At 43.6% G+C, this 27,416-nt stretch overlaps 1 protein-coding gene across 1 annotated transcript in view; it reads right to left on the bottom strand.

The window, feature by feature from the left end:
* Positions 1-26,797, bottom strand: part of LOC124606160 (dipeptidase 1-like) — a 369,120-nt gene extending 342,323 nt beyond the window's left edge. Inside the window, exons 1-2 of the mRNA XM_047138127.1 lie at positions 26,717-26,797; positions 20,342-20,474 (exon numbers count right to left, since the gene is read on the bottom strand). Of these exons, the coding sequence (XP_046994083.1) occupies positions 20,342-20,474; positions 26,717-26,797 (214 nt within the window). The remainder of the gene's footprint in view (positions 1-20,341; positions 20,475-26,716) is intronic.
* Between the last annotated feature and the right edge of the window lie 619 nt (positions 26,798-27,416).

Below are 27,416 nucleotides of genomic sequence, written 5' to 3'. Positions count from 1 at the left end.
TGGCATCTTTTTATAATGGCCCAGACAAGGGGGAGGCCGAGGTGATTAGGACAGGTGTGACAGCCATGGGTGGTCTCCCTGACCGCTGAAAGTGGTGGAGCTCCGCCGAACCTCCTTCTGGTGACCTCACCCTCGGTGCCCAGCGACCAACTGCACTTCTGTAGACAGCAGATGCTCCATAGATTTTGCACAAGGGTTTGCTATTATTACCCACAGTTTCTTTCTCTGCGATGAGAAACTCAGTGAGGGCACGTTGCTTGTAACGTACATGACCCACTTTGAAACTGCCTGCAGTTACGCTAAATGTCGGAAGTAACGGAAACGTTGCGTGCTCACTCAGGAGACTTCAAATAATACATTCGTAGCGTTCCGAATGCAAAGCATTGCTTTCGGCTGAGAAAGAAAATGCGGTGCATTACTTTCTGGGAAACCCTCGTAGTTGGATTGGAAGTGGAGGTCCGTCTCGTGGCCATTGCGATCGTCGGATCTCACACCGCTGAAATTCTTCCTTTAGGGTTATGTCAAGACGTTGGTGTATGGGTTCAAATGGCTCTGAGCACTATGGGACTTAACTGCTGTGGTCATCAGTCCCCTAGAACTTAGAACTACTTAAACCTAACTAACCTAAGGACATCACACACATCCATGCCCGAGGCAGGATTCGAACCTGCGACCATCGCGGTCACGCGGTTCCAGACTGTAGCGCCTAGAACTGCGCGGCCACTCCGGCCGGCTTGGTGTATGGGACATGAGTAGAGACGGACGAAGATTTACGTGTTAGGGTCCAAGCAGCTTGTTTCTTGGTACAACGGACACCAGGGATCTTTGAGGGAGTGCAGCAGAACTTCATGTTCCGTTGCCAAGCTTTGAACAATAATTACTATGAGCCACGTCGTTGTGTGCTGTAGGCTGTATATGTCCGTAACACAATCAATATGCATTTGCGATCATTGGTTCCCTATCTCAGAGCAATCGGTTTGGACCCACTATTAGCTGTTTCAAATGGCTCTGAGCACTATGGGACTCAATATCTGAGGTCATCTGTCCCCTAGAACTTAGAACTACTTAAACCTAACTAACCTAAGGCCATGACACACAGCCATGCCCGCAACATGATTGGAATCTGCGACCGTAGGGGTCGCGCTGTTCCAGACTGAAGCGCCTAGAAACGTCCGGCCACACCGGCCGGCTCACCTGTTTCAATTTGACACAAAATACACCCGCATTTTTCCGGCCTATTTAACTTTAGGTTCTAGGTACAAGATACAGTTTCGTGTATTAACCACCCAGCAAAACATTCGCTGTTGTATGTCAAAATCTTGGTTATACACACTGAAATAATTACAAAATACTGGGGGCGTGTGTCATCTTAATTGAAATAAAATGAAATGACTGTATGGAATATTTTGCTGGGAGACCCAATCTTACGTGGGTCACACTGTATAACTATAGTGAAACGTAAATTTTTGGCTTTATTCTCCGTTTACATATTACTTAGCTTGCTGTGTACTAGAAAACTTGGTGCTCCAACGCAACGTGAATGTGTCGATATATCTACAGTGCCAGAAAAAAATAAAACACTTCGAGGACAAGGTAATTTCATTGACTGGTGAAGTAACATGTAATTCTTCATTGTAGGAGCATATGATAACAAATTCAGGGCAAGTAAAACAAACATTTCATAGTAAATGGAGCCCGAACAGTCGCCTCAAATCATAGTGAAATCCTCCTCCGGCGGAAACGCAGCCATGTATCGTCGCTTGGAAACGATCATAAAGCTACTGAATGTTATCTTGCTACAGATTGTTCCATGCATCTTACGCCCTTTATTGCAATTCGGCAATGGTTCTTGTAGGCCCTGGGGAACAAATGCGTTTTCAGCTGGCGAGAGAAGCGGTGAGTTTGCTAGCCAGGGTGTGCGCCAGAGCACATTGGATGGCAGCAGCCTTACGTGGACAAGCCCATCACCTTTCTGTCGAAGAAGTGGCAGAATCACTAGTATAACAGCCTATGCAGCCCCTGATTGCTCTGCGGATACCAAATGTGACCGTGACTTGTAACTGATAGCTCCCCACGCAATGAAGCCTTGGATGGGACCTGTGTGTCCTGAGCGAACGGACTCTGGAATAGGCCAGGTGTACACAATAAACATGTACACTCCTGGAAATTGAAATAAGAACACCGTGAATTCATTGTCCCAGGAAGGGGAAACTTTATTGACACATTCCTGGGGTCAGATACATCACATGATCACACTGACAGAACCACAGGCACATAGACACAGGCAACAGAGCATGCACAATGTCGGCACTAGTACAGTGTATATCCACCTTTCTCAGCAATGCAGGCTGCTATTCTCCCATGGAGACGATCGTAGAGATGCTGGATGTAGTCCTGTGTAACGGCTTGCCATGCCATTTCCACCTGGCGCCTCAGTTGGACCAGCGTTCATGCTGGACGTGCAGACCGCGTGAGACAACGCTTCATCCAGTCCCAAACATGCTCAATGGGGGACAGATCCGGAGATCTTGCTGGCCAGGGTAGTTGACTTACACCTTCTAGAGCACGTTGGGTGGCACGGGATACATGCGGACGTGCATTGTCCTGTTGGAACAGCAAGTTCCCTTGCCGGTCTAGGAATGGTAGAACGATGGGTTCGATGACGGTTTGGATGTACCGTGCACTATTCAGTGTCCCCTCGACGATCACCAGTGGTGTACGGCCAGTGTAGGAGATCGCTCCCCACACCATGATGCCGGGTGTTGGCCCTGTGTGCCTCGGTCGTATGCAGTCCTGATTGTGGTGCTCACCTGCACGGCGCCAAACACGCATACGACCATCATTGGCACCAAGGCAGAAGCGACTCTCATCGCTGAAGACGACACGTCTCCATTCGTCCCTCCATTCACGCCTGTCGCGACACCACTGGAGGCGGGCTGCACGATGTTGGGGCGTGAGCGGAAGATGGCCTAACGGTGTGCGGGACCGTAGCCCAGCTTCATGGAGACGGTTGCGAATGGTCCTCGCCGATACCCCAGGAGCAACAGTGTCCCTAATTTGCTGGGAAGTGGCGGTGCGGTCCCCTACGGCACTGCGTAGGATCCTACGGTCTTGGCGTGCATCCGTGCGTCGCTGCGGTCCGGTCCCAGGTCGACGGGCACGTGCACCTTCCGCCGACCACTGGCGACAACATCGATGTACTGTGGAGACCTCACGCCCCACGTGTTGAGCAATTCGGCGGTACGTCCACCCGGCCTCCCGCATGCCCACTATACGCCCTCGCTCAAAGTCCGTCAACTGCACATACGGTTCACGTCCACGCTGTCGCGGCATGCTACCAGTGTTAAAGACTGCGATGGAGCTCCGTATGCCACGGCAAACTGGCTGACACTGACGGCGGCGGTGCACAAATGCTGCGCAGCTAGCGCCATTCGACGGCCAACACCGCGGTTCCTGGTGTGTCCGCTGTGCCGTGCGTGTGATCATTGCTTGTACAGCCCTCTCGCAGTGTCCGGAGCAAGTATGGTGGGTCTGACACACCGGTGTCAATGTGGTCTTTTTTCCTTAAAGCAATTGTAATAACTTGTGTTCGGGCTTTCAGCCGTATTGTTTTGAATCATTTTATGGGCATGTGTGACTAAGTGTTTTTAGGAAAATGAAGTTTGTGTGTTTTGTGCAACTGACAGTAACTGATTTCGTCCCCTTTCCACAACTATAACCTGATCCGCTCTGTCCTGTGAAGCCAGATTTCAGAATCAGAAGTAAAAGTGTAAATTTCTTTTAAAAAATGATAAAGTCCATATATTACATTGACGGTGCTGTGACTATAGCTTGGTGTTACGTCTCAGAATAATTGTTATTCCTACGACGTTGTCTAAATGAGCAGAGGCAAGATCTTAGGGATAGGAGAGATAGTTCGATTCGTTTGTCAGTGAATTCTCCCTGCCAGAATCTCTCAGAGTTCTGATTGTGTGAAATATAAGTGCATATGTTCAGTGAACTTCGTTGTAATGAATTCCGATTACTATTGTGACTGTACTACGTCATTGTATCGCATGTTTTGCGTATCAGAAAAATAGAGCCATCGATAATTTTTGAAGGTATGTGCCAAAGTTACTTATTTTCCTAAGTGAATAGCACTGGAATCAATAAAAAATAGACCTATTCTTTCTAACGGGTTAGAAACGCAAATTAATTTTAAACTCAGACTTTACTATCTACCGTAACCGCACTTGTCTTCGTACAAGTTTGGTCACAGCACCCTCTAAAATACTTACTTGGGCTATCTGTTTTCAGAATGAAGCTAAGTGGTGTGTGAGACTCCGTAGAGAATGCCAGTTGCTTAGTTTTTTGATACACTGCAGGAATGAAAATTTGTGCTTATTGCGTACCAAGTGAATAGGCCATTGCTAACAATGAATAGCATACAAATTTCAAATAAAAGCAGCACTGAATGGTGGAAAATTGGGAACCAGCTTGTAAATTAATTGTCCAATATCTCAGTAGAAGAAACTGTATTTGTTCATACATATCTGTAGCTGACATGTTCTGAGAAAAGTTTGATGCTTCAGTTACTTGCATTCCTTTTCATCCTGAATCGTTCCCTGTCGGATATTCAGGTGGAAATTTTATTTATTGATTCCCAGGATTCAATGTTTGCTAACAGTTACCTAAATGCACATGTACAGAATTCCAGTATTACAGCTTGGAGCGCAACGTAAAACAACGAAATCTGTTTTGCTGACGTCTCTCAATTCCCATTAGTGTGACTGCGTTTTACCGATTTTGTGCAATCAGGAAGTGATGTATGTTCCACTAAAAGTGTAAGACGTTTCAGGTTTCGTTTTAGAGCAACGAGCAAATTAGCTTAGAACTATGGCCCAACGGTATCGTGCCAGCAGAAACAAGCCTTAACAAAGGTCGTTTCATACAAGTGTTTGGACTGTGTCAGGCACTACAGACGATGAGAGTTACAGTTGGTAAAACTTTTAGATCCTAGAGCAACTTCGCTGGACCAAAATTCTAAACCCAGTCGTATTATTTGTTTAAAATATACTCGATAACTTATTACAGATAAATTAAGGCTGGACCGAAAGTAAATTCCAATAAGTCCTACGTAGTGTAAAAGTATCGGAAACAAAGTTTCATTATAGATACGAGCTTGATAAATATGGCTTTTTATTAGTAGTTAGATTCTTCCTTGCTGAGAACAGCTTTTACTTGAGTTCAAATAAACAAAACAGTGATAGGTCGCAAATAGAACATAACTCGTTACCGCTTCTGGAAAAGGCGTTACAAAGAAAGAGAAATGGAAAACAATGGCTGAAATTTATTCTGCTTGTACGCTTTGGTGAGTGATTCCGTCATGCACCTCATCTGATGGATACAAGTGAAAAAAATTCTTTATTTGGAAAGTCATAAGAACAGTTAAGACGTAGGCAGATAATAATCGTGCGCTCCAAGAGGTAGTTATATTTCCGATTGCCGTTAATGGAGTTAGTTTTGTGGAACCTGTTCTACGATTTTAAGTCAATAACAAAACATAGCGTAACATAACATAACATAACTGATTGAAAATTTCAAGAGAGTACTTTTTCTGCTGCTCTTGTTGTATGACGACTGTCATTTCACAATAACTCCAGTTCGTCGCAACACTTTCATTACGAGGTCCGAGGTTGGAATTTACATAATCGAGTATCTACACAAATTTGTAGGCATTGTAGTTCGTCACCACTGTACCTGGCCTACTTATTCGCACTTACAGTGATGAGACGATTGATTACATGTCAAGTCTTAGGTAAGTTGTATCGAACGAAAATACACTCGTTAGTACCACGGTAGACTCTTTACTTTTTTCCAGAAGGAGACCGAGTGGATACTAAAACACATAAAATATTAGTTCACTTTCTTGCACCATACACAACATGAATTCATTAACTCTGTAAAACCCGATCCGCATGAGTATTCATGAGTACTTACAAATGTCTCTCAATATTAATGGCAAGCGACCGGGTGAACGTCGAAAAAAAATCTAATTTTATGTTTTATTACGGAATTAGAATGTGTATACATCGAAGAATTATTCCCCAAAATATTATGCGCGAACTCCAAAAAGCAACGATTCTATGAGGGTTTGTAGCCAAGCGTGTACGGCACGCCTCGGCGTTTGAGAACCGGTTTCCACAATTCGTTATCGATATCACCCCTATTTATACAGATTTGAGTAAACGTGATGTGCTGGAGCGTTTTTGGGCGATTTTAATCAAATGTAATCGATAGCTTCAATAATCTTACTTGGAGATACGCTTCAAAAATGACATCCAGCCGAAGCGTAATTATCACCATTGCTTCAAATTTGTCCTTATGTCTATTCAATGTACGCCATACTGCATTAATGCACGTGGCAAATGTCCTTCAAATCAAAATCAGCGATGAAACGCGCCGATTCTGCGAAGATAGAGACTCCAAGGGCAATGCGCTCAGCCACGAAAATGGCTTTGAAGATGGAAATAAAGGCTTATCAGGTCAAAATAGCAGAAAGCGGCCATCCAGTAGTCGGGACGATAGTTATTACGGAGCAGGCATCGATGATATACCTTAAGTTTCAAGCTTTATCCCTTCTTTTATATCATAAATACTTGTCGAACTTTAAACACATTTTTTCTCAAAACCATGTTTTTCGGCATGGTTGTCGTGACCCATGCTACAATTTTTATCCGATTTTAGAAAATTGTTGGTTCCCTTGAAGCAAACTGATTTCTCATTGTATCCGATTTTCTGTGCTCATATTTATTTTTTTCGTCCAAAAATGTGGGGTCCAAATTTGGTCATTTTTCCAAGTATCTATAATTTCGCCAATTTCTTTAAAAAACTCCCTTCGATGATCTAAAGTTACATACGTAAGGGTCGAGGTGATATGTAAAATTATTTAAATAATTATACTAATATTTTTCAATAAGAATACCAATAAAACGTCAATGCATGCTTTATTCATTGAAGAAAACCCTATTTGTCCACTACATTCCAGCACGGTGAAAAACTATCCAGAATTTTGGGCAATATTTTCGTCCGTCACCCTGTCGTTCCACTTTGACATGTCGCTTGATACCGACAAGACACAAGTCTCTTCACGCGAGATATAAAAGACAATTTTCACTGGAGCTCTGCCTACTACATGGATCGTACAGCTGTCTGCTAGAAAACGATGCTGTCCTAAGAAATCAACGACCGCGGATGGGGTGAGCGGTACTGCGCTCTGCCCGAAGTACACTGAAGAACCAAAAAAGCTGGTACCCCTGTCTACTATCGTGCAGGGGCTCCAAGAGCAGGCAAAAGTGCCGCAAAACAACGTGGCGTGGACTCGACTAATGTGTGAGGTAGTGCTGGGGGGAACTGACAACATGCATCCTGCAGGACTGTCCATAAACCGTAAGAGTACGAGATGGTGGAGATCGCTTCTGCACAGCACGTTGCATGGCATCCCAGATGTGCTCAATAATGTTCATGTCTGGGTAGTTTGGTAGCCAGCGTAAGTGTTTAAACTCAGAAGAGTGTTCCTGGGGCCACCCTGTAGCAATTCTGGACGCGTTGAGTGTCGCATTGTCCTGATGGAATTGCCCTAGACCGTCGGAAAGCATAATGGACATGAATGGATGCAGGTGATCGGAGAGGATGCTTACGTACTTGTCACCTGTCAGAGTCGTACCTAGACGTGATAGGGGTCCCATATCACTCCAACTGCGCGCACGCACACACACACACACACACACACACACACACACACACACACACCATTACAGAGCCTCCACCAGCTTGAACAGTGCCCTGCTGACATGTAGGGTCCTTGCGTTCATGGTGTTGTCTTCATACCCGTACTGGTCCATCCGCTCGATACAATTTGAAACGAGACTCGTCTGATCAGGCAACACGTTTCCAGTCATTAGTACAATGTCGGAGTTGGCGGGACCAGGAGAAGCGTAAAGCTTTGTGTTGTGCAGTCATCAAGGGTACACGAGTGGGCTTTCAGCTTCGAAAGCCCATATCGATGATGTATCGTTGAATGGTTCGCACGCTGACACTTGTTGATGGCCCAGCGTTGAAATCTTTAGTAATTTGCGTAAGGGTCACAGTTCTGTCACGCTGAATGATTCTCGTCAGTCGTCGTTGGTTCCGCTCTTCCAGGATATTTTCCGGCCGCAGTGATGTTCGAGATTTGATGTTTTAGCGAATTCCGAATAGTCACGGTCCCAGATATTCAAGGTACATTGTGAAATGGTCGTACGGGAAAATCCCCACTTCATCGCCACCTCGGAGATATTGTGTCCCATCGCTCCTGCGCTGACTGTAACATCACGTTCAGCCTCACGTAAATCTTGATAACCTACGATTATAGCAGTAGGAACCGATATACAACTGCGCCAGACACTTGTTGTTTTATATAGGCGCTGCCAACTGCAGCGCCGTATTCTGCCAGTTTACATATCTCTGTGTTTGAATACGCCTGCTTATACTACTTTATTCGGCTCTTTAGCGTAGAAAAGCAGTTACGGCGACGTAGGGAAATTCTTAGAGGTGTGGCTACGCTGGTGTCGCTCATACTTCAACGCGTCTGAACAGCGACCTCTGGTGGTTGCGTTGCGACTTACGAAACTTGCTTTGGCACCTCGCTCTTTCGACCATGCCACAAACAGTGTGTGTGTGTGTGGGGGGGGGGGGGGGAGGAGGGGGGGAAGAAAATGTTTCGTAACTGCTAAAACTATATTTAGTTATGCTTCTTATTCTTTTCTTTCATTTCTAACTTTTGGCGAAGATTTTCGTAGAAGAACTGCGAGACGAAGCGACCATTGTACGCATTTAAATCTCTTTGAGGTTTCCTTGGAGTAACAGTTACAGCTGACAAGTACTTGAACTAGTGCATTGTATATCAGCAGCTGTACTAGATTAAGTTTATTCCTTACCTGTTTCGGTTCACAAAACTGTCATCGTTGGAGGGAAAGTTGGATATTGATGACTACACAAACATCGTACAGTGACACGTACATATCTTTACAACGGCACTTTTCTATTAACTTGCCTCTGTCTTTGGTCACACGATTTTTTCGAATCATTGCAGCAACTAACGTCACAAGATTCCGGTCACAAACTTGAAATATTTGTAACCGGTGGAGGAGTAAGGTTGTGTTGGTACCGCTGGTTGTTTACAGTACACTGTTTCTAAATCTTTGAGATGTCTTGACCACAGTTTTATCATTCCAATATGTTTTGCACGTTTCGTCATTATCAAAGGCTAGAAAAAGTACAAAGACAAAAATGGTATCAGTAAAAATAGAACACATGTTACCTTTTTATCATTAACAAATTACATGATACGGAAACTAAAATATGGTTTAAAGTTTACCAATCACTTAACGTCCTTAATATGAGACAGTGGAACTTATCGAAAAGGATACATGGTATCTAGCCAACATTCCTTAACCACAGGGATGTGCGAAGTGTCTCCAAAGATCACGAATTATAAAAGTGGAATAAACTGTTAGACAGCGTGAAGGTCCGTTGATACTGCACTTGTTTATTAACTAAATAATTTTTCACTAATTCTATCGTACAACCAATTGCATCAATAAAGAGTACATAAAATATCTATAAAAGTTTAGGAAAACTATTTTAAATACTAGCAAAATACATAATTATACTGGAAAGTAAGTGGCATTTATGTCTTTTTATGACTCCTGATTAGTAAATAAAATAGGTTCCAATGAATGAATGCAGGAAAGGAAGGAACCAAACCAAAACTAATCTCCAAGACGCAAACTACACAATCTCCACATATCAATACGTTTAACCGAAAGCTCCATAAGAACCACCTAGAAAAATTAAAAAATAACAACGATGACACAGCAAATTTGTGCAACATATCGTAATTCGTTTGCGTTTCCATATCAAACCTATTTTTTGTTCCATGGAATCCTAGATAATTCTTAAACATTAAAAAATGAAAAATAAGAAATTGAAAATAAACCTATAATGAAATATGTTTTGGATTACACTGACCGTATGAATAATTACTAAATGGCCTAACAAAAAGCATGGATTAGTTGGGGGGAGGTGCAAGAAGGAAATGCAGAAAACAGGATTGAAACTGGTATATATTTAAAATGACATTTCCTAAACTCTCTACAGTTCTACAAAATTGCTTTTTATAATACAAAAACAGCACTTCTCATCAACTGTTATTGGTTTCTCCATCTTGAGTTTACTGCAGTAAATGAAAGAGAATTTTAAACCAGACACGTTTCCCTTTTATTGTCAAAGAATATCCTGTAATTATTGGTGTTTCTGCCTGCTGTTCACATAATCTACAAACCACTACCTTTTCATTCCGTGGTAGCGGAGTTTGAAGTTCAAAGAGAAGTTTTTTGCAGTTTTGTACTTTCTGTTGTGCTGGATTGGGATTATCTGCACTTCACCTCACTTTTGGAAACAGAACGGTAGTTTTATGTATTCGCACGCAGTGTAGTATTACTGAGTTACCACTGGTCATAATTTAACATTTTACGTATTAATAGTCATCTTAAGAGTAACATTCAGCGTATGCCATCCAGCGCAAAGCGATAAGTAGTGTAGATTATAAACATATAAAGGTCGGTGAACAGAAGATAAAAACGGTGAAATAATTAAGAAATATTTATCCCGTATGCTTTAATGTCAGCTTCATAACTACAAAATAATTATTAAACTTTCGTTGGTTGTAAATTCGAATTTTCTTATCACAGTAGATAGTGATAATTACAGGAGTACTGTTGAAGAACCATGAATAGATTTACCACTTAGTTGTTTAATTACTGTAATCGATTAATAATCAGATAGTTCGCAATATACAACGTATGACAATGTATAGGTCAGTTTTCAAATCAATTCCATTTAGTATTTTGTGACAACAAACGAAGAATAATGATCGTTTCTGGGGAGTTACTGATTATCTACTTTCGTTACTTTTTTGTTGATCAAAAAATGGCTCTGAGCACTATGGGACTTAACATCTATGGTCATCAGTCCCCTAGAACTTAGAACTACTTAAACCTATCTAAACTAAGGACAGCACACAACACCCAGCCATCACGAGGCAGAGAAAATCCCTGACCCCGCCGGGAATCGAACCCGGGAACCCGGGCGTGGGAAGCGAGAACGCTACCGCACGACCACGAGATGCGGGCAAATTTAGGCAGTGGCGGGGATCGAACCTGGGACCGAAGACGTTTTGATTATGAATCATATTTTGTTGATCATTGCAGGGTTCTAAACATGGGCCATACTCTAAATTTACGTAGCATGTGTCAAAATTAGGAAAAAGTAATATGCATAAACACATATCCAGAAACGTTAGCTGTCTACACACTACAGGTGGTGTTCATGTGGTTTCTACTCATTCCTCGACATTCTTAAAGCTTCCTTTTCAAAGATTCACAAAACCATACGATTTGGCCGCATTTATGAGACATGCCATCTGCACTGTGTATACTGTGTCCATCAATGCAAAAAACGCCAAAGCTCTTAAATGTAACCATAGGTTTAAGGCAAGGTGAAAAGGGGAGGAAATGCCCCTTGACAGTCTCAACCAATCTGTTGGTCTTTGAAGGTTTCAGTTTAGAGCTGTTGTACGAACTGTGGAAAGTTGAGTGGTATCTGTCGTACAGTAACCATATCCTTTGCAAGCTCACACTGGGGTAAGGTACACTCTATTAATATGCCGCTGAAATGCGTCGAGTAGCCCCCTCAGTGTGCAAATACGCCACTGAGCCGTGGCGGGACCGGCGCTAGTAGTATCTTTGATATGAGTATTATAGATTTCCTGGTACAGAGGCTTGTCTTGGGGCTTGGGAAGGCTCGGGATAAGCGAGTGACGACCGCGAGTAAGAGGAACAACTCTCTGGGAACGGAAGGCGGCGGTGCGCGACTCGGCGATTGGCTGGCCGGCAGAAGCGAAGACGGCGTGGCTGAAGCCGGGAGGTAGTTATCACGTGGTTATACTGGGGGCGCTCGGAGTTGGCCGGCGCTGTGCATTCTCCGGCAACCTCCTGAGCTGTGGATGTGCCTGCTTCCTTGGAGGGACAAGCTGTTTAGGTCTTGCGAAGTGATGGTCTGACATGTTCGCAAAATCGCCACAGTATCAAGACACCAATTTAAGTATTCCAATTACTAAGAGCGCTTAGTTAACTGTGATTGTGATCGCTATTGGTATAGTAAGATGTTGCTGGACGCGTAATGTTATGTATGTTCGACTTCATTTGATGCCTCTTGCTGAGCGTGTGCTCTGCTTCCGCATAATATTGATGTATTTGCAGAATGTTAGTTCATTAGCTATTATTAGCAAGTGTTCAATTTGCTTACGATATCGGTTAATCCATGTCAATATGTCCTCTGCGGGAAATCTGAGTTTTTATATATCTAAAGGTTACCGTGTTGAGTTTTGCAGGCCCACTTAAGGTGGCCGATATGTGTGTCATTAAGTTCTAATGAGTGTCGGTTCTCGTGTCCAGTTAATTTCCCACTCTTAGCGCTTGTTTATCAGGTACTGTTTCACTTAAAGAAAAGACTCGCGAGTGTAATTAGTTGTTTCTTAGCCTTGATTTTATAGTGTTAATTTACTGGTCAATCTTTAAAGTTAAAGTTAATAAAAGTTTTTTTGTCTCCTGTTGTCGGTTGTGGCCTGTGTTTCAGTGAGCCGAGGCAGCAGGCTGCCGAAGCGCTGAGCTTCCCTTCAGATTACAAGTTTGGTTTACGGGCGGTGGACTTCCCGTGACCTCGTGTGTTCCTCTTCGGTAGCGTTTGCTGGGTTCACGTTTCTATGTGGGGTTGCAAACGGAGTAACATCTTGGTTTGATGTTAAGTATTACTTCCCTCAGTCGGTCCCACCGTTCATGGTTAAACTTCGGCCTTACAAGCTTGGCCCTTTCTTCTGTTGTTACACTTTTATGATTGTACAAAGTTGTAACTTTCTGTGCCTTAAAAGCCCATCTTACAAGCCAAAGGGCATTTGAATAATTTCGTGGTTCACTCTGCAAGATTCTCTAGTGTAGTGATTTTCAAGAACGCCCAAGTTATGTTTTAAAAAAATATCTTCTAAGTATTTATGCTAAAAATTGAGGCTGTGTGTCCACTGTTAATTTACATGTAATGCTAAAGTATTGGAATTGAAAGGGTCCTACATAACGTGTCTTAACTAGAATTGTTTTGTTAGAATTATGGTCAAATTCAGCCTTAGTGCCATCTGTCAATGTTTATGTGAGATTGTTTTTGGTAGCTAATAAACACATTGCAATTGAAATGTTCACTTTATTGGGTCAGCCCTTCCTTTCCCTTCAGATTTAAAGGTTAAACAGAGCAGATGTTAAGTAGAAACATTCCTGCCACTATGGCTCAGAAGTATAAAAATATTCTGTGCAGAGGTAAACGGAAATGGTGTTGGCCCTTACATGTGAATCGTAGCTGTGTAACTTTATAAACATTAATAAATCACTAAGTTGTGATGGGGGCAGCCGACTACTGGAATGAAAAAAATGATTCTGAATCATCTACATTTATTGATTACCAACTTCAGGTAATAATCGAAACAAAAACTGAAACGAATACCTGGCTTGGAGAAAACGAGCTTAGGTACTCATCTCAAAACTGTAATAATAGTGGATCAGTGGGAAAAGTGTGAGTGGAAGTGCTCAAACCGGAGGACGTGCCCATCTGTTCTGGCTGAATTCAAATGCAAACCTAAGTCAATGGTGATCATTGCATCAGCAGGTTGGTGGGTATAAAGAATAAGAACCCCAAAGAACAAAGTCATGACCAAGAGGTCACATCAAAAGGGAACGATTGATTAAACTGTTAAGACATGTCTAGGATCTAGCAAGAATTTGGAATTTGCCACATCACTGGGGCATTACTCAAAATGTAGGAGACGAAGTGAGTAACTGTTACAGGAAGTGCTGGAATATGGCGTGCCGCGTCCCATCTGCTCTTATGAGTCTGCCCGGAGTGCAAAAGATCACAGCCGGAAGGACTCAGCCCAAAAGCGAGTAACTGTTCGTACAACTCCGTCCGAATGCTGCCAAAACTTGTGCTCTCCAGTCCTTTCTTGAGTGAGCCTGCTGGAACTTTAATTTAAGCAAGTCCATGACAGAATCTCAATTCTCGCAGTCGGAAATTCTCTAACAAGATTCCCACACCGGTATTCTAGAATTTTCGGCTTAACTTTCTGAAAATTTCGAGCGCCGACCAACGGCAAACCGCCGTTCCCAACAGTTGCTAACAACGACCAACCAAAGCCATCACACCTAAACTTTCTGTAAAATTTTCATAAGCAGTGTCTACGACCATGACGCTGGCAGCCTTGCGACACGCAGAAAGCCTTGCCTACAACTAACGCACTGAAGTCAGTACATACTACGGTACCAATTGTCACATTATCTGTACCCATAGCCGAAAAACCCTTAATTTTCTCCTTGCTGATTCACCAAAGAACCTCTCCTTTTCAGTCTACCAACTTCGATTCTCTTATTTTCCGATTTTCTCATTGTCAACAATTCACTTGCACTGATGCACTCAAGATGTATTTAGGGAATTCTAAAAGTAGGCTACATATTATTATTAAGGCGAAGTAAGACTTATTGAACGATGCACAGCATTTCACTGTCAATCAGTGTGAATTTTAGGACTTTTGTCTACAAGAATCGTACTGTTCACGTAATTAAACTTTGGAGTACGTTGTCACTTGCCACACCATATTACTCCCATACTGTGATGCACCAGCTATCCATACCACACAGAACGCTAACTTCAGCAAACATGGAGCATACATTCTCTTCTCACAATGCGCTACTTTCTCAGTGCATTGATCTTAGCATGGGATTACATGTAAAGTATGCTTTCTGAAGTCCCTAACTACATTCTCAGGCAGATCAAGAACTTAAGGCCTGTGCTTTTGAGTAGTAGACTTCATTTATCGATATACTGCTGTCTCCGCCTGAACTAGTCCAGTTTTATATATTCGTTCCTTCATGTTCTATTTTGCTACTCAGATTTCAGAACTCTTTCATTACGTATACTAAATGACACCAAATATTAACGTTAAGTACTCAGTAATCTCACTCCTGCTGCTCCTTAATAATCCCGTCACTCTTTCGCTTACTCTCAGTCAACATCCCATGTTTGCTAAACAGTTCTTTGCATTCAGTAGGTCCTGTAAATCTTCCTGTGTTAGATAGCTGTATCATCAGTGAATTTTATCCTAGATATCTTTCCCCCCTGAATTTTAATCCCTCTCCTGAACCTCCAGAAATTTTCATCTGTTTCAGATATTTTTTCTTCGATGTATAGATTATGCAACAGAATTCATGACTGTGTCCTTACCTTACACACTTTTTAATCTGGGCGTTTCTGTTTCGGCCTTCTTATTTTTCGATCTTGGCTCTTGTAGACACATCAGGAGAAGTGTGCGTCTAGAAATGGCTTACCACTAAATACCAAAATCATACGTTCCTAGACTAGACATGGAACATATTATTTCCTTCCACATGAAATGACCACAGCTTGAAAATTATAGAAACCAAGAATTCACCGAAAGTAGTGTCTCCCACGGATAGACAAAGAATCGGAAATTTCTTAAGGAAATTTTCAGTTTGTTTTGTTATTACGCATCCGTGGTTTCCAATGGCATGTTGCAGAATAATTGCATTTCGTTTGATATCTCAATCGAATTTGTTTTCGTGCTCAAATTGCACTTGAAAATGTTGAAACAAGGCAAATGTCAATGGTATGCGCTGTGTGTTCGGAAACAAACTTCCATTCAGTCACGGTTCTGACTGATGACAACGGTAACGCCAAGTCCACTCTTCGCCCACATTCATTACTGCTCAAATCTGCCTCGGGTTCGTTTTTCCAGCAGCTTCTGCTCGTCGTTGTGATATACACCAGTATGTACGAAATTTCTGATAAAGAATTGGTCAATACGAAATTCGTATGTTGGGTCACTGAATGCGAAGGGCAAGCGGGGCAATGGGGGTATGCTGAAATGTTGACCACAGCGAAGGCAACCATAATACTCGTGCTTTGAAATTTTTTGCATTACTATAAGTCTTTTGATGTTTATTTTGACGACTGCGTACTGGAGGAATTGACGCTATTATGGAGACATTTTCACAGAAACAAAGCTAACTTACGCAACAAACGAAGTTATTTATAATTCCATTATCTCTGGCGGAAAATTGAAAACTAAGAGCCCCTTAAAGCAAAATATTCAGAAAATATTCCGGAACGACTTCCGAAATAATATTGGTAGTAGAATCGTTTTAGCCAGTATAGCTTACTTGATAGCATACGTTTTCTATCAAACAGAAAAAATAATGTAATAATTTAGATTAAAATACACGGGCAAGTAGCTTGATTACGAACTAAAAGGAGATATTATACCTCTAGACCACCATTCAAGATAACGAATTATGACACCTTAACTACACGTGCAACGGATCGAAAGCACGTACTCACTGGTTTCTCAGAAACTGTTATGTTGTGTTCCTCGTCTGTACAAGCAAAGCTTCCCTATTTTCGAACGTTCTAACGAGTCCACTTGGTCAGAAATAGTTTCTGTGTCGTGATATATAAAACCTAATTTTGTCGAGAAATATTTAGTGGTAGTCCACAAATCTATTCACAGGATATGGTTTCCAACCGCTGGAAGACTTTTTAGTGACTGATCAGCAAGCTTTTCACTGGAGCCACTTTCGGATGGCTCTCGAATCGTATTCCAAAACTCGTTTAAATTGATGGGTCACCAAATTACCTTATTCGGGATTCGGTCTGACAACAGCTAAGTGAACGCCGTACAGTGATTCAGGTACTGAAGACAACAAACTCCAACGTCAACACTAACTCAGAAATATGGTAGAAAACTACGAATATTACCAGTTTAATCAAATGGTCTTGATGCGACGATTGATATCTACATTGGTGATGTAATAGTGATAGTAACGGTGACGAAGGTGTTGAAGTTGGAGCTGCTATAGTCTGAATGAAGGTCATCTTCAGTAGACCGACCATCTCCGTATCTGAGAGGTCAGTCATGTGGAGAAGAAAGGTTTGATTACCGGAATGTCGGCCATTTTTCTTGCGGGGAGAACCCGATCTCAGCCTCGTGGTGCCAAAAGAGAAGCTACTTGACACAGTACTAGCGGCTCGAAGTTACGAAAACACAAACGGCAAGGAGAGCTCTGTGCAGATCACACGCTCCTCCAAATCGTACCCAATTAAGTAATTCGTGTACGAAGACACGGTGGTGGGTCCTAACACATGGATCACCCAGGACCTGTGGCTGGAATTCTTTCATGCAAAAAATTCGGGTAAAATGAAATTATGGGAAGGAGATTGGATTTGGGTGGGAAGATGGAGTAAAATGCTTGGAGAAACGAACTTTCGAAGTTAATTTTGCAAGAGTTTGGGTAATGGAGTGCGATGTCGCTGTACTTATAAGGGAAACTGCAGGAAAACAGGCGTACTGCGCACAGTAATATGGGAATTCTAATAGACAAGGGTATCGAGAGGGAAGAAACAATAGTTTTGGGTAATGGAGTGCGATGTCGCTGTACTTATAAGGGAAACTGCAGGAAAGCAGGCGTACTGCGCACAGTAATATGGGAATTCTAATAGACAAGGGTATCGAGAGGGAAGAAACAATAGTGGCTATAAGAGCACGTGGCTCAGACATCTGGGTGAAATACATAACGGACTAAATGATGGAAGTGAGGTCGGTCAAATTGATGGAATTTTTCCAGAACTGTGGCTACTACATTAATGAAACTGGTCTCATTAATGTGATCACCTGTCAAAAGCCTCAATAATCGTCCTTAGCAGCGGGGACCACTGGGAAACGTGCAGACAGGTAATCAGCCCTGTCATCTATCGTTTTGAGTAGCGCCAGGTAGCATGCACATGACGGAAAGAAAAGTCCCAGCACCAAGAAGTAGTTGTGCGACATAAACGAAAGTTTGCAAGCGTGTTTCTATATGTGAAAGATGATGTCTATTAAAATCTTACGCCAGAAGGATGAGAGAGGCACTAATAGCGCCAATATGACGAAGCACGGGAGGATTGCGTTAAACACATTCAGTAACGAGCATTAGCGTTAGTTAACTCTGAGACTGCACGTGGTGAGTGGATGTCAGTCAAGAATGCCTTTAAGGCGTCGAAGACACCACTGTCAGCACCTCACTGGGTTTAAACGAGGTCACGCAATAAAACTAGAAACGGGATGTTCGTTCTGTAATATTGCAGAATAAGAGAAATGGCAGAAATGTAGCAATTGGCAGCAGTGGTCACGAAAATCTACAGCCACAAACATACCGGGCCCCTGATAGCCACTTGACACTATAGAGTGGAAAGACCACTCTATGTCTCTGGAGCGTTGTACTGCGTCTGCAGCGGCATTTTAGCAGCAGTTGGCACACAGAGACAACTGAACTATTACAGATCGGTTACTTCAAGGACAGCTCCGCTACAGACGGCCTGTAGCGTGCATTCGACTGACCCCAAACCACAGCCATCTGCAGGTTTAGTGGTGTCAAGCAAAAGCTCATTGGAGGGCAGCTTAGATGTCTGTTTCTTGACGAAAGGTGATTGTGCCTCGGTGCAGGTGATGTGGGTTAGAGACAGGCCAGTTGAGGGCCTGCCACTAATCTGTCTGTGTGGTAGACAAACTCCACGCACACCTGGCATTATGGTCTGCGGTGCAATTTCGTATGACTCTCGTAGTTGCCCCATGCAGCCTGAGTGCAAATTTCTACTTCAATCTTGTGATTCGAACTATTCTGCTGCCGTTCATGAATATCATTCGAGGGGGGATTTCCCAACAGGCTAACGGTCTCCCATATACCGAAGTTGTAATGCACCGTGCTCTACGGATGGCGGAAATGTTGCCTTGGCCTGCTCGATAACCAAACCTGCCTCTAGTCAAACACATATGGACCATTATCGGTCACCCAGAAACAATATTAACCGTCCCTGTATTGACCGATCAAGTCATGAAACTCTATCCCACAAACTGATATCCTAAAACTCTGCTACGCAATGCATGCAAGTTATCATGCTTGCATTCAACATTCCGACAGTCACACTCGTTATTAATGAACCAGCACTTCACATTTTCAATGGCTTATCTCACGCTTACATCAACCTCTGATCTGGTAACGTTAATCACGTAAATATGCTGGCTAGCAAATGTATTGGTTCAAATTGCTCTGAGCACTATGCGACTTAACTTCTGAGGTCATCAGTCGCCTAGAACTTAGAACTACTTAAACGTAGCCAACCTAAGGACATCACACTCATCCATGCCCAAGGCAGGATTCGAAACTGCGACCGTAGCGGTCAGGCGGTTCCAGACTGAAGCGCCTAGAACCGCACGGCCACACCGGCCGGCGGCAAATTTATTCCAGAAATTTCTTTACATAAAACTTTTTGTGCTGCGATTTCTTTTCGTCAGTGTACTTCGACGGCGGTGGCACGCGAGCAGTTTTCCAACCTAGCTGTTTTACAAGTGATTCCACATTCGTCCCAAAACCCAATTTTCATGCCATTTTGGACGTTGGATAAAATAGCCGTTCCACATTACGATAATGAGTGCACTGTTGCCAGCTTCAGCTGGACACACTTTATGTACCTCGCGCTGTCACATGCAGTATGTTAGTGGTTATTGGATTGGATTGTTTGGGGAAGGAGACCAGACAGCGAGGTCATCGGTCTCATCGGATTAGGGAAGGATGGGAAAGAAAGTCGGCCGTGCCCTTTCAAACGAACCATCCCGGCATTTACCTGGAGGGATTTAGGGAAATCACGGAAAACCTAAATCAGGATGGCCAGACGCGGGATTGAACCGTCGTCCTCCCGAATGCGAGCCCAGTGTCCAACCACTCCGCCACCTCGCTCGGTATTAGTGGTTATTGCATGTTGATGTCGAATATAAGAATGGTCTCACTAATGTGACTGGAACCTGTAAATCTTTTGTGATGACTACGAAGTACAAGGAATTTTTGGGCGTACGGGTGTGTGGTTTGAGTTCACAGGTTTTATTTGTGGAAGCTTAGCTGAAGTATCTGATCCCTACTTGTAACAAGTCCTGTATTCCGGCCGGAAAGATTTTCGTGAAGAAACGCGCTGAGAAAGAAACAAACAATGTGTGGAGGAAGCTGAGAACGAAACCGCTTGGACGCAGAACATGTGTAATAAGTAATATTGAACATGGTGACTACTTCAGCAAGAAGTTGAAATGGAAATGGAGAGCTCGCCGCGGCGAGTGACTGACCCTTGTCGCGGTGCAGCTCCTTGGCGGGCGGAGGTCCCGCGGCCACGGGCGTCAGGACGCCGCCATTGCAGCGCACGGCCGCCGGCGCCCCGGGCAGCACCAGCGGCGGCGCCACGTCGGGCAGCTCCGTCGCCTGCCAACAGGAGAGCGCCGCGCGTCACTAAAGGCGATCCTCTGATGCCGCCTCAACACTGTGTGAAAGTTACAGCTCAGGTCCACCCCAGTGATACTCTGTACGTGTACACTATGCTAGCAAAAGCGTCTGGAATACGTCATCATCACAAGTTCCAATCAACACCAACTTTCTGTCTCACAGACTCCATTCCATGGACTAAAAAGACAAGCGAATCAGTACAGAAGCCCCTCCCTATATTCCGAAGAAGCTATAAAAGACTATTTTTACTGAATCTAAGGAGTTGTCGCAATAAATTACATATCTTCTTAACATCATCTTACACTAGCACATTACAGCAGACATGTCTTACCACTTACGCTTTCATTTCGTTCCAGAATGAACCTAAATTTTAAAACACAAAAATACTACAGTACATACAAATCGTACCTAAGAATGATACGACCGAAATCAAATACTTTAATGCCCAACTTTCAAACTTGACTAATACTACGCCACCACTACCCCTCACTCTGCTCCTAAACCCAGACAACCACATTCACTGTGCTCTTGTTGGGCCTCACTACTGTAATCAAGTCCATTAACTTCGAGCCGGCCGGAGTGGCCGTCCGGTTTTAGGCGCTACAGCCTGGAGCCGAGCTACCGCTACTATCGCAGGTTCGAATCCTACCTCGGGCATGGATGTGTGTGATGTTCTTAGGTTAGTTAGCTTTAATTATTTCTAAGTTCTAGGCGACTGATGACCTCAGACGTTAAGTCACATAGTGCTCAGAGCCATTTGAACCATTTTTGAACCATTAACTTCCAGATCACTGTGGACAAGGTCGTGTGGGAAGCCTACTGCAACCTCGATTGATAGATCCGAACGTCTGTCCATTTCTGTAGTATCCTTATCCCACTTATACCGCTGCTCTACCGAGCGAGGTGCCGCAGTGGTTAGCACCCTGGATTCTATTAGGGAGGACGACGGTTCAAACCCGCGTCCGGCCATCCTGGTTTAGTTTTTCTGTGATTTCCCTAAATCGCTCCAGACAAATGCCGGTATGGTTCGTTTGAAATGGCACAGCCGACTTCCTTCCCCACTCTTATCTAATACGATGGGACCGATGACCTCGCATGTTGGTCCCCTCTTCTAAAATCAACCAACCAAACCGACGTTCACATAATTCCCTGACACCATTATTTACTTCCAGTGTCCAGATGGTTCAAATGGCTCTGAGCACTATGGGACTTAACATCTGTGGTCCTCAGTCCCCTAGAATTTAGAACTGCTTAAACCTAACTAACCTAAGGACATCACACACATCAATGCCCGAGGCAGGATTCGAACATGCGACCGTAGCGGTCACGCGGTTCCAGACTGGAGCGCCTAGAACGGCACGGCCACACCAGCTGGTGTGCCCAGAAATGTTAACACTTAAAACAATATGCTGCAGCCAATATATCCAGAACAAAGATCACGACACAATAAACCTCTGTTCTCAATGCAAATCACCTTCACGCAGATAGTCCTAACTTGAAAAAATCTTTCATTCTGCAACACTTGCAATTATCCCCGCCTCTCAAACTCCCAAAAAATGTAACGGCGACCTTCCTCCTAAGGATCCAGCATTGAATATTTCCACGTGCCTGGTTGATACATCATTCCACCCATCCAATTCCACCACCATATTCCTGTAGTTATAATCAGATGTGTTACCTTGATAATCCACCCAAACATTCGAACCTTTGCACTCAGCGAAACACGAGCAAATTCCCCTAGCTGTACAGGCTGTATCTCTTGTCAATTTAGCGCCACCTGTGTCCACAACTGACACCATTTCGTCTTCCTCTGTCCGTCCGACCTAATTTTGATACCCCTTTCCCTATCCAACTCCGTTAACTCCATACGGACTAATGCCACACCTCTATCAATACTTAACAGCCTCCCCCCCCCCTCCACCTCAACCACCCCCCCCCCCCCTTCCGCTAGCATTCATTGGCCTTTCGCAGGCGTAATTTCAACTCCCTTTCTCCGCCATTATCCCATCCCTGATATCTTCCATGCTTCCAATCTTAAAACACCCTACCTGTCTTATTCCAGTTGGAGATTATGACCCATACGTTCTTTGCGAACTCTCGTAACACCTATATCGTATTTCTCATTTCCTACCTCGTACATGAACTCCTACATTCTTTTCCATTTAAAGTGCTCTCTAGTATTTCCTACAATTTATTAGACCACATATTACATCATCATAACAAAGGAAATGTACACTATCTGGTCAAAAGCATCCGGACAGCTACTAGCGAACAATAGTGTTAGTTGCGTCCACCATTCGCCTTTATGACAGACTGAAATATGCTGTGGACACTTTCCACGGCTTTGCGGATTTGTGTGGAAGAACAGCAGCCATGCTTCCTCAAGAGCCGAAACCAGGGAAGATTGTGATGTGGGGCGCTGTGATCTGGACCGAAGTCGACGCTCTAACTCATCGTCAATGTTACGGTATGTTGATGATTTTCACTTATGGACCGTCTGACAGCAACTGAATAAAACACAATTTTGGTGCCAAATGGCACTAAATGGCACTAAAATTGTGTTTTATTCAGTTGCTGTCAGACGGTCCATAAGTGAAAATCATCAACATACCGTAGTATTACGCGCAACTGAGGACAGGACCAAAAAATTGAAGATGTCATCGTCAATGTGTTCCATAATTTTCACGTCTTGACTGAGGAGGCCAGTCGATTTAAGGAACGTTGTTGACTACGAACCATTGCGTCACAAATGCTGGATTATCACCATCTGCGTATTGTTTCTGAACTATACACAGCACACAATGCTGTAAAAATGTGCTCGTATCCACATTTAACTTTTTCTTGAGTGGTATATGGGGACCAGTGCCAACGGGCTTGCTGCAGTGGTAACACCGGTTCCCATCAGATCATCAAAGTTAAGCCCTGTCCGTGTGGGCCAGTATTTATTTGGATGCCGAGCAGTGTTGGCAAGCGGGGTCCAATGAGTCCTTGTGAGGCAATCTGAGGAGCTACTTGATTGAGAAATATCTGCTCCGGTCTCGTAAACTAAAGTACGGCCGGGAGAGCGGTGTGCTGTCCACATGCCCCTCCGTATCCGCATGCGGTGACGCTCCAAGGCTGAGAGGATGACAACGTCGACCGGTTGGTACTGTTGGGCTTTCCAAGGCCAGTTCGGACGGAGTACTATACTTGACATCCAGAGAACACACCATATGCGAAGTTTCTGAGCACTCATGAGAGATCCATTCTCTGTGACTGTTTTTCTACTGACAACACAATATCCTCGGCCTTCTCTTATATCGACGATTGTGTCCCTACTGGCCTTTGTTGGTCACTTCCGCGTTACAAAGGATGTGCACATACTTCAGATGAGAAAGTGTAATCACATCAACATTATCCTGTCATAAACACGGATTATTTTCCACTTCTTAACTAACGATGAATTTGAAATTGTTTGTAACTCATTGGTCTCTGAGACGTAACTGGCTGCTGCCACCATACCCGAGCAGGGAGATTGTAAATACGACGGGCATTCGATTAATAATGCAACACATTTTTAGTTGGAAATTTTCGGTTGAAAAAATTCGGAATTGATAAGATCATGGCTTCTAAGGGCGGCGGCACGCGATTCATTTGGCAGACACTCCACTATGTTTAGGCTGCGCAACAGTGGACACTGATGAACATCGTTTAGCATGTAGTGGGACGGCTCCAGTGTGGCACTTGGCACAACAGATATTGGCGTTCCTGTTACGCTCCGCCCCTCACACAATTTCATCAGACACACTTTTTTCCCCCAAGAATCTTATTTCCCGGTCCAAAAAACCAATGCAGTGACATGGGTGCGGGGAATGGTGGTGGGCTACGTGTATAACGAATCGGAAAAGGACAAAATTGATTTTTGGAATTTTCTCCTGGATGGACACACGAAGCTGCAACAGCATAAGAAATATAGGCAAGACTTCGCTAATTACTTGCGACTTACATTTACCGACCCGCCGGCCAGATGGGGTGTGACGGGTGAGAGATGAGATAGACGAAGAAGCCGAGATAGACATCTATCACACTTACGGACCCTTAATTAATTTCGAGAAGACGACCCAGTCTTACACCAACGTCTGGAGAACGAGTCGATAGATGGCTCTCTTGCTCTATCGAACGTCGGGTCGTGAGCAGGTGTCGCCCCCGACACGAATTTCATTTCATTGCTACAGGAGCATGTTTCTTTTGTATTTGTACTATCCACAATGTCTTCATGTCTTTCATTTGGGCATTTTCAGTTTTATTCATTTCCTTGATTAATTAATTTTCTAATTAGCCACTATTTGTCAAATATGGACTTTGTAGACACTATTTATGCGATTGTACAACAACATGTATGTCAGCAAAGGTGGTAAGCCTGACATTGGATTCAAAAAAAAAAAAAAATTTAAAAAAAATGGTTCCGTTGAAAAAAAAAAGAAAAAAAGAAAAAAAAGTTGTCAGCGCGACAGACTGGCAATCCAAAGGACCCGGGTTCGATTCCCGGCTGGGTTGGAGATTTAAAAAAAAAAAAAAAGGGAGTGATTCTCTCTTATTTCCTTGTGCGTGGCGGAACAATCGACTCACAGAGGTGTTATCAAACACTGCAAAATTGCGGAGGGCGATACAAAGAAGCTTCGGGAAAAACTAAGCGCAATTTTTTTTCTTTTTTACGTCAACGTACGTCCACACACGGCCAATCGTACTGGAGAGCTCCCACGGGATTTTGGATGGGATGTGCTTCATCGCCCACCATACCGTCCGGATTTGGCGCCGAGTGACTACGACTTTTTTCCGGTAATAAGGACACAGCTAACTACACAGTGCTTTAAGTTGATGCCGAAGCGCAGGCCGGTATAAGGTAATGGAAGCAATAGCAGGTGGGAGATTTCTAAAGAGACGGTATTGAAAAATTTGTGTTCCGGCATGATAAGTGCATCACTGTGATTACGTAGAAAAACAACTTAAGATTGTGCCTTTAAAACGTATACAATAAAATTTGGTTTTTCATAATGTTGATTTATGTTTATAAACGTCTATTACTTTCTGGACAGCCCTTGTAATAGGGATGGGAAAATGAGACCGGTTAAAACGTATACTGATATTTTAGTTTTGAATAATCGGTATTTATCGGTATTTGTCTGCTCCTGGTTGTAAGAGACCTTTGCTTTTCTACTAATAACCGGGTAAAATAAAACGATATCAATTAGTCATTGGAGCACTGCTAAAATTTTTAGTGTTCAAATACACCTTTTTTAAAGAAGGAGTAATCTTTTTACCTAAAACTGACTTTGTTTTGAGACATTGCGTTATTACAGACAGTGGGAAAAGCGATCAATGATACTTCAATAACAATGCTGAAAGAAACGAGCAACAAACATATGTCATAAGAGTTGGCATAGCATTACTGAGACAGCAATATACCTGTTACCACCTAGTGTGGAAAATTAGATGATACGTGTGTGCATGCAGAGCGCAAGACATCCCCATGTTATCCACATGGTAGTTTCGCACTGTCGTCTTCAGACATTACGCAATGGCACAATCTCTGGTCTGGAAACCTTTACGAAAAGCTGTATCAGTGAAGTAAAATGCTCCATTTTCTTTACAAGATTACAAGCGAAAGGAGCCACAACGAATTTGCGAAATATTATATGGAGAAAGCTTAATACCTGATATTTTATTCACAGTTTGAATAAAAAGAGAAAGCAGTTGATCAGCTCTCTGTGTCTGCATAGCCTGCCTTTATCTGCTTATATCCCTTCAAAACGGACAATTCAATCTGAAAATAGTTTTTCAACCTTAGTTTTCACTCTTTGCACTGGGATGATCACCGATTACAACATGTAGTAGTCAACCACTTATCACTTTTCGACCAAAGCAGCAAACTGTGGACAGACTAAGTTTTCTTTCATTTGCCTATTTAATTTAATATATTGATTCTATGTACGTTAGAAGTGAGGGAGCCAAAATGTTCAATTTTTTGCTCGATTTAGAGCAGGAAAAAATAGTAAAAAAAAGGAAAATTGGTTATGTCAGGGAACGGTTATATTGCGCAGTTTTAATAGTCCTGTTAAACCGGCGTTGGAAAAACAACATGATGCAACTGGAAACCGGTTGTTGTAGAGGTAACCGCCAACCATGCCTCGTGGATGTAGAGGCAGCATGATTCAATCACGCTGCGCCCGTTCGCTGCATACAAGCGGGTCGGTTGTGGGCACGCACGGCGGAGCGAGCAATCGAAAGTACTCGTGGGTGACGTAGGCTGGCAGGCGGCGCATTTAATAATTACAGCGCGCCAATTAAAGCGGTCTGCAGCGCGCGGTTCGGCGCGGCCTAGCCCGGCCCGGCCAGCGCCACTCGCAGCGCCTGCGGCCGCACTGTGCGCGGCTAGCGGTGAGCGCACTGCGGCCTGCCGGTGACGGACCGCGTTTGCCGCCGCGCCGCCGCTGCTGCTGCTGGCCGCGCGGATAATTCTGCTCCGTTATGCGCCCGGCTGACGCGGTGCCTTTTGTGAATGGAAAGAACGGACCGCTAATTCCAGCAGATTACGATCAACAAATCAACACAAATTGGACGAAATGCTGCACCGGCTCGGCTCGCGGTAATGTGTGTGCGTGCAATTATCGAAAGGGGCTTTGTTTGCTGTGGAAAGAACGCTGTGGGGAATGAGCGTCGCCACGCACCATTCGATCGCTCACCGTTTGCCCGGGCAGGAATGTAGCCCCGAGCCGGACTGCAATATGAACTCTCCAATATTATGGCTGAGTGGTCTAATGAAGTAAATGAGGATCGCGTCATATACACTTACGTAACAAAAGTCAAAGAATACACTTTAAATACCTTGTCGGACTTCCTATACTCCGGGGTAGGGCAGCTTCCCGACTTGGCAGGGTCTCA

This window comes from Schistocerca americana, chromosome 3 (assembly GCF_021461395.2).
Source record: "Schistocerca americana isolate TAMUIC-IGC-003095 chromosome 3, iqSchAmer2.1, whole genome shotgun sequence".
Taxonomy (NCBI): Eukaryota; Metazoa; Arthropoda; class Insecta; order Orthoptera; family Acrididae; genus Schistocerca; species Schistocerca americana.
The sequence above is the reverse complement of the archived record's forward strand: the minus strand, read 5'-3'. Positions and strand labels throughout refer to the sequence as shown.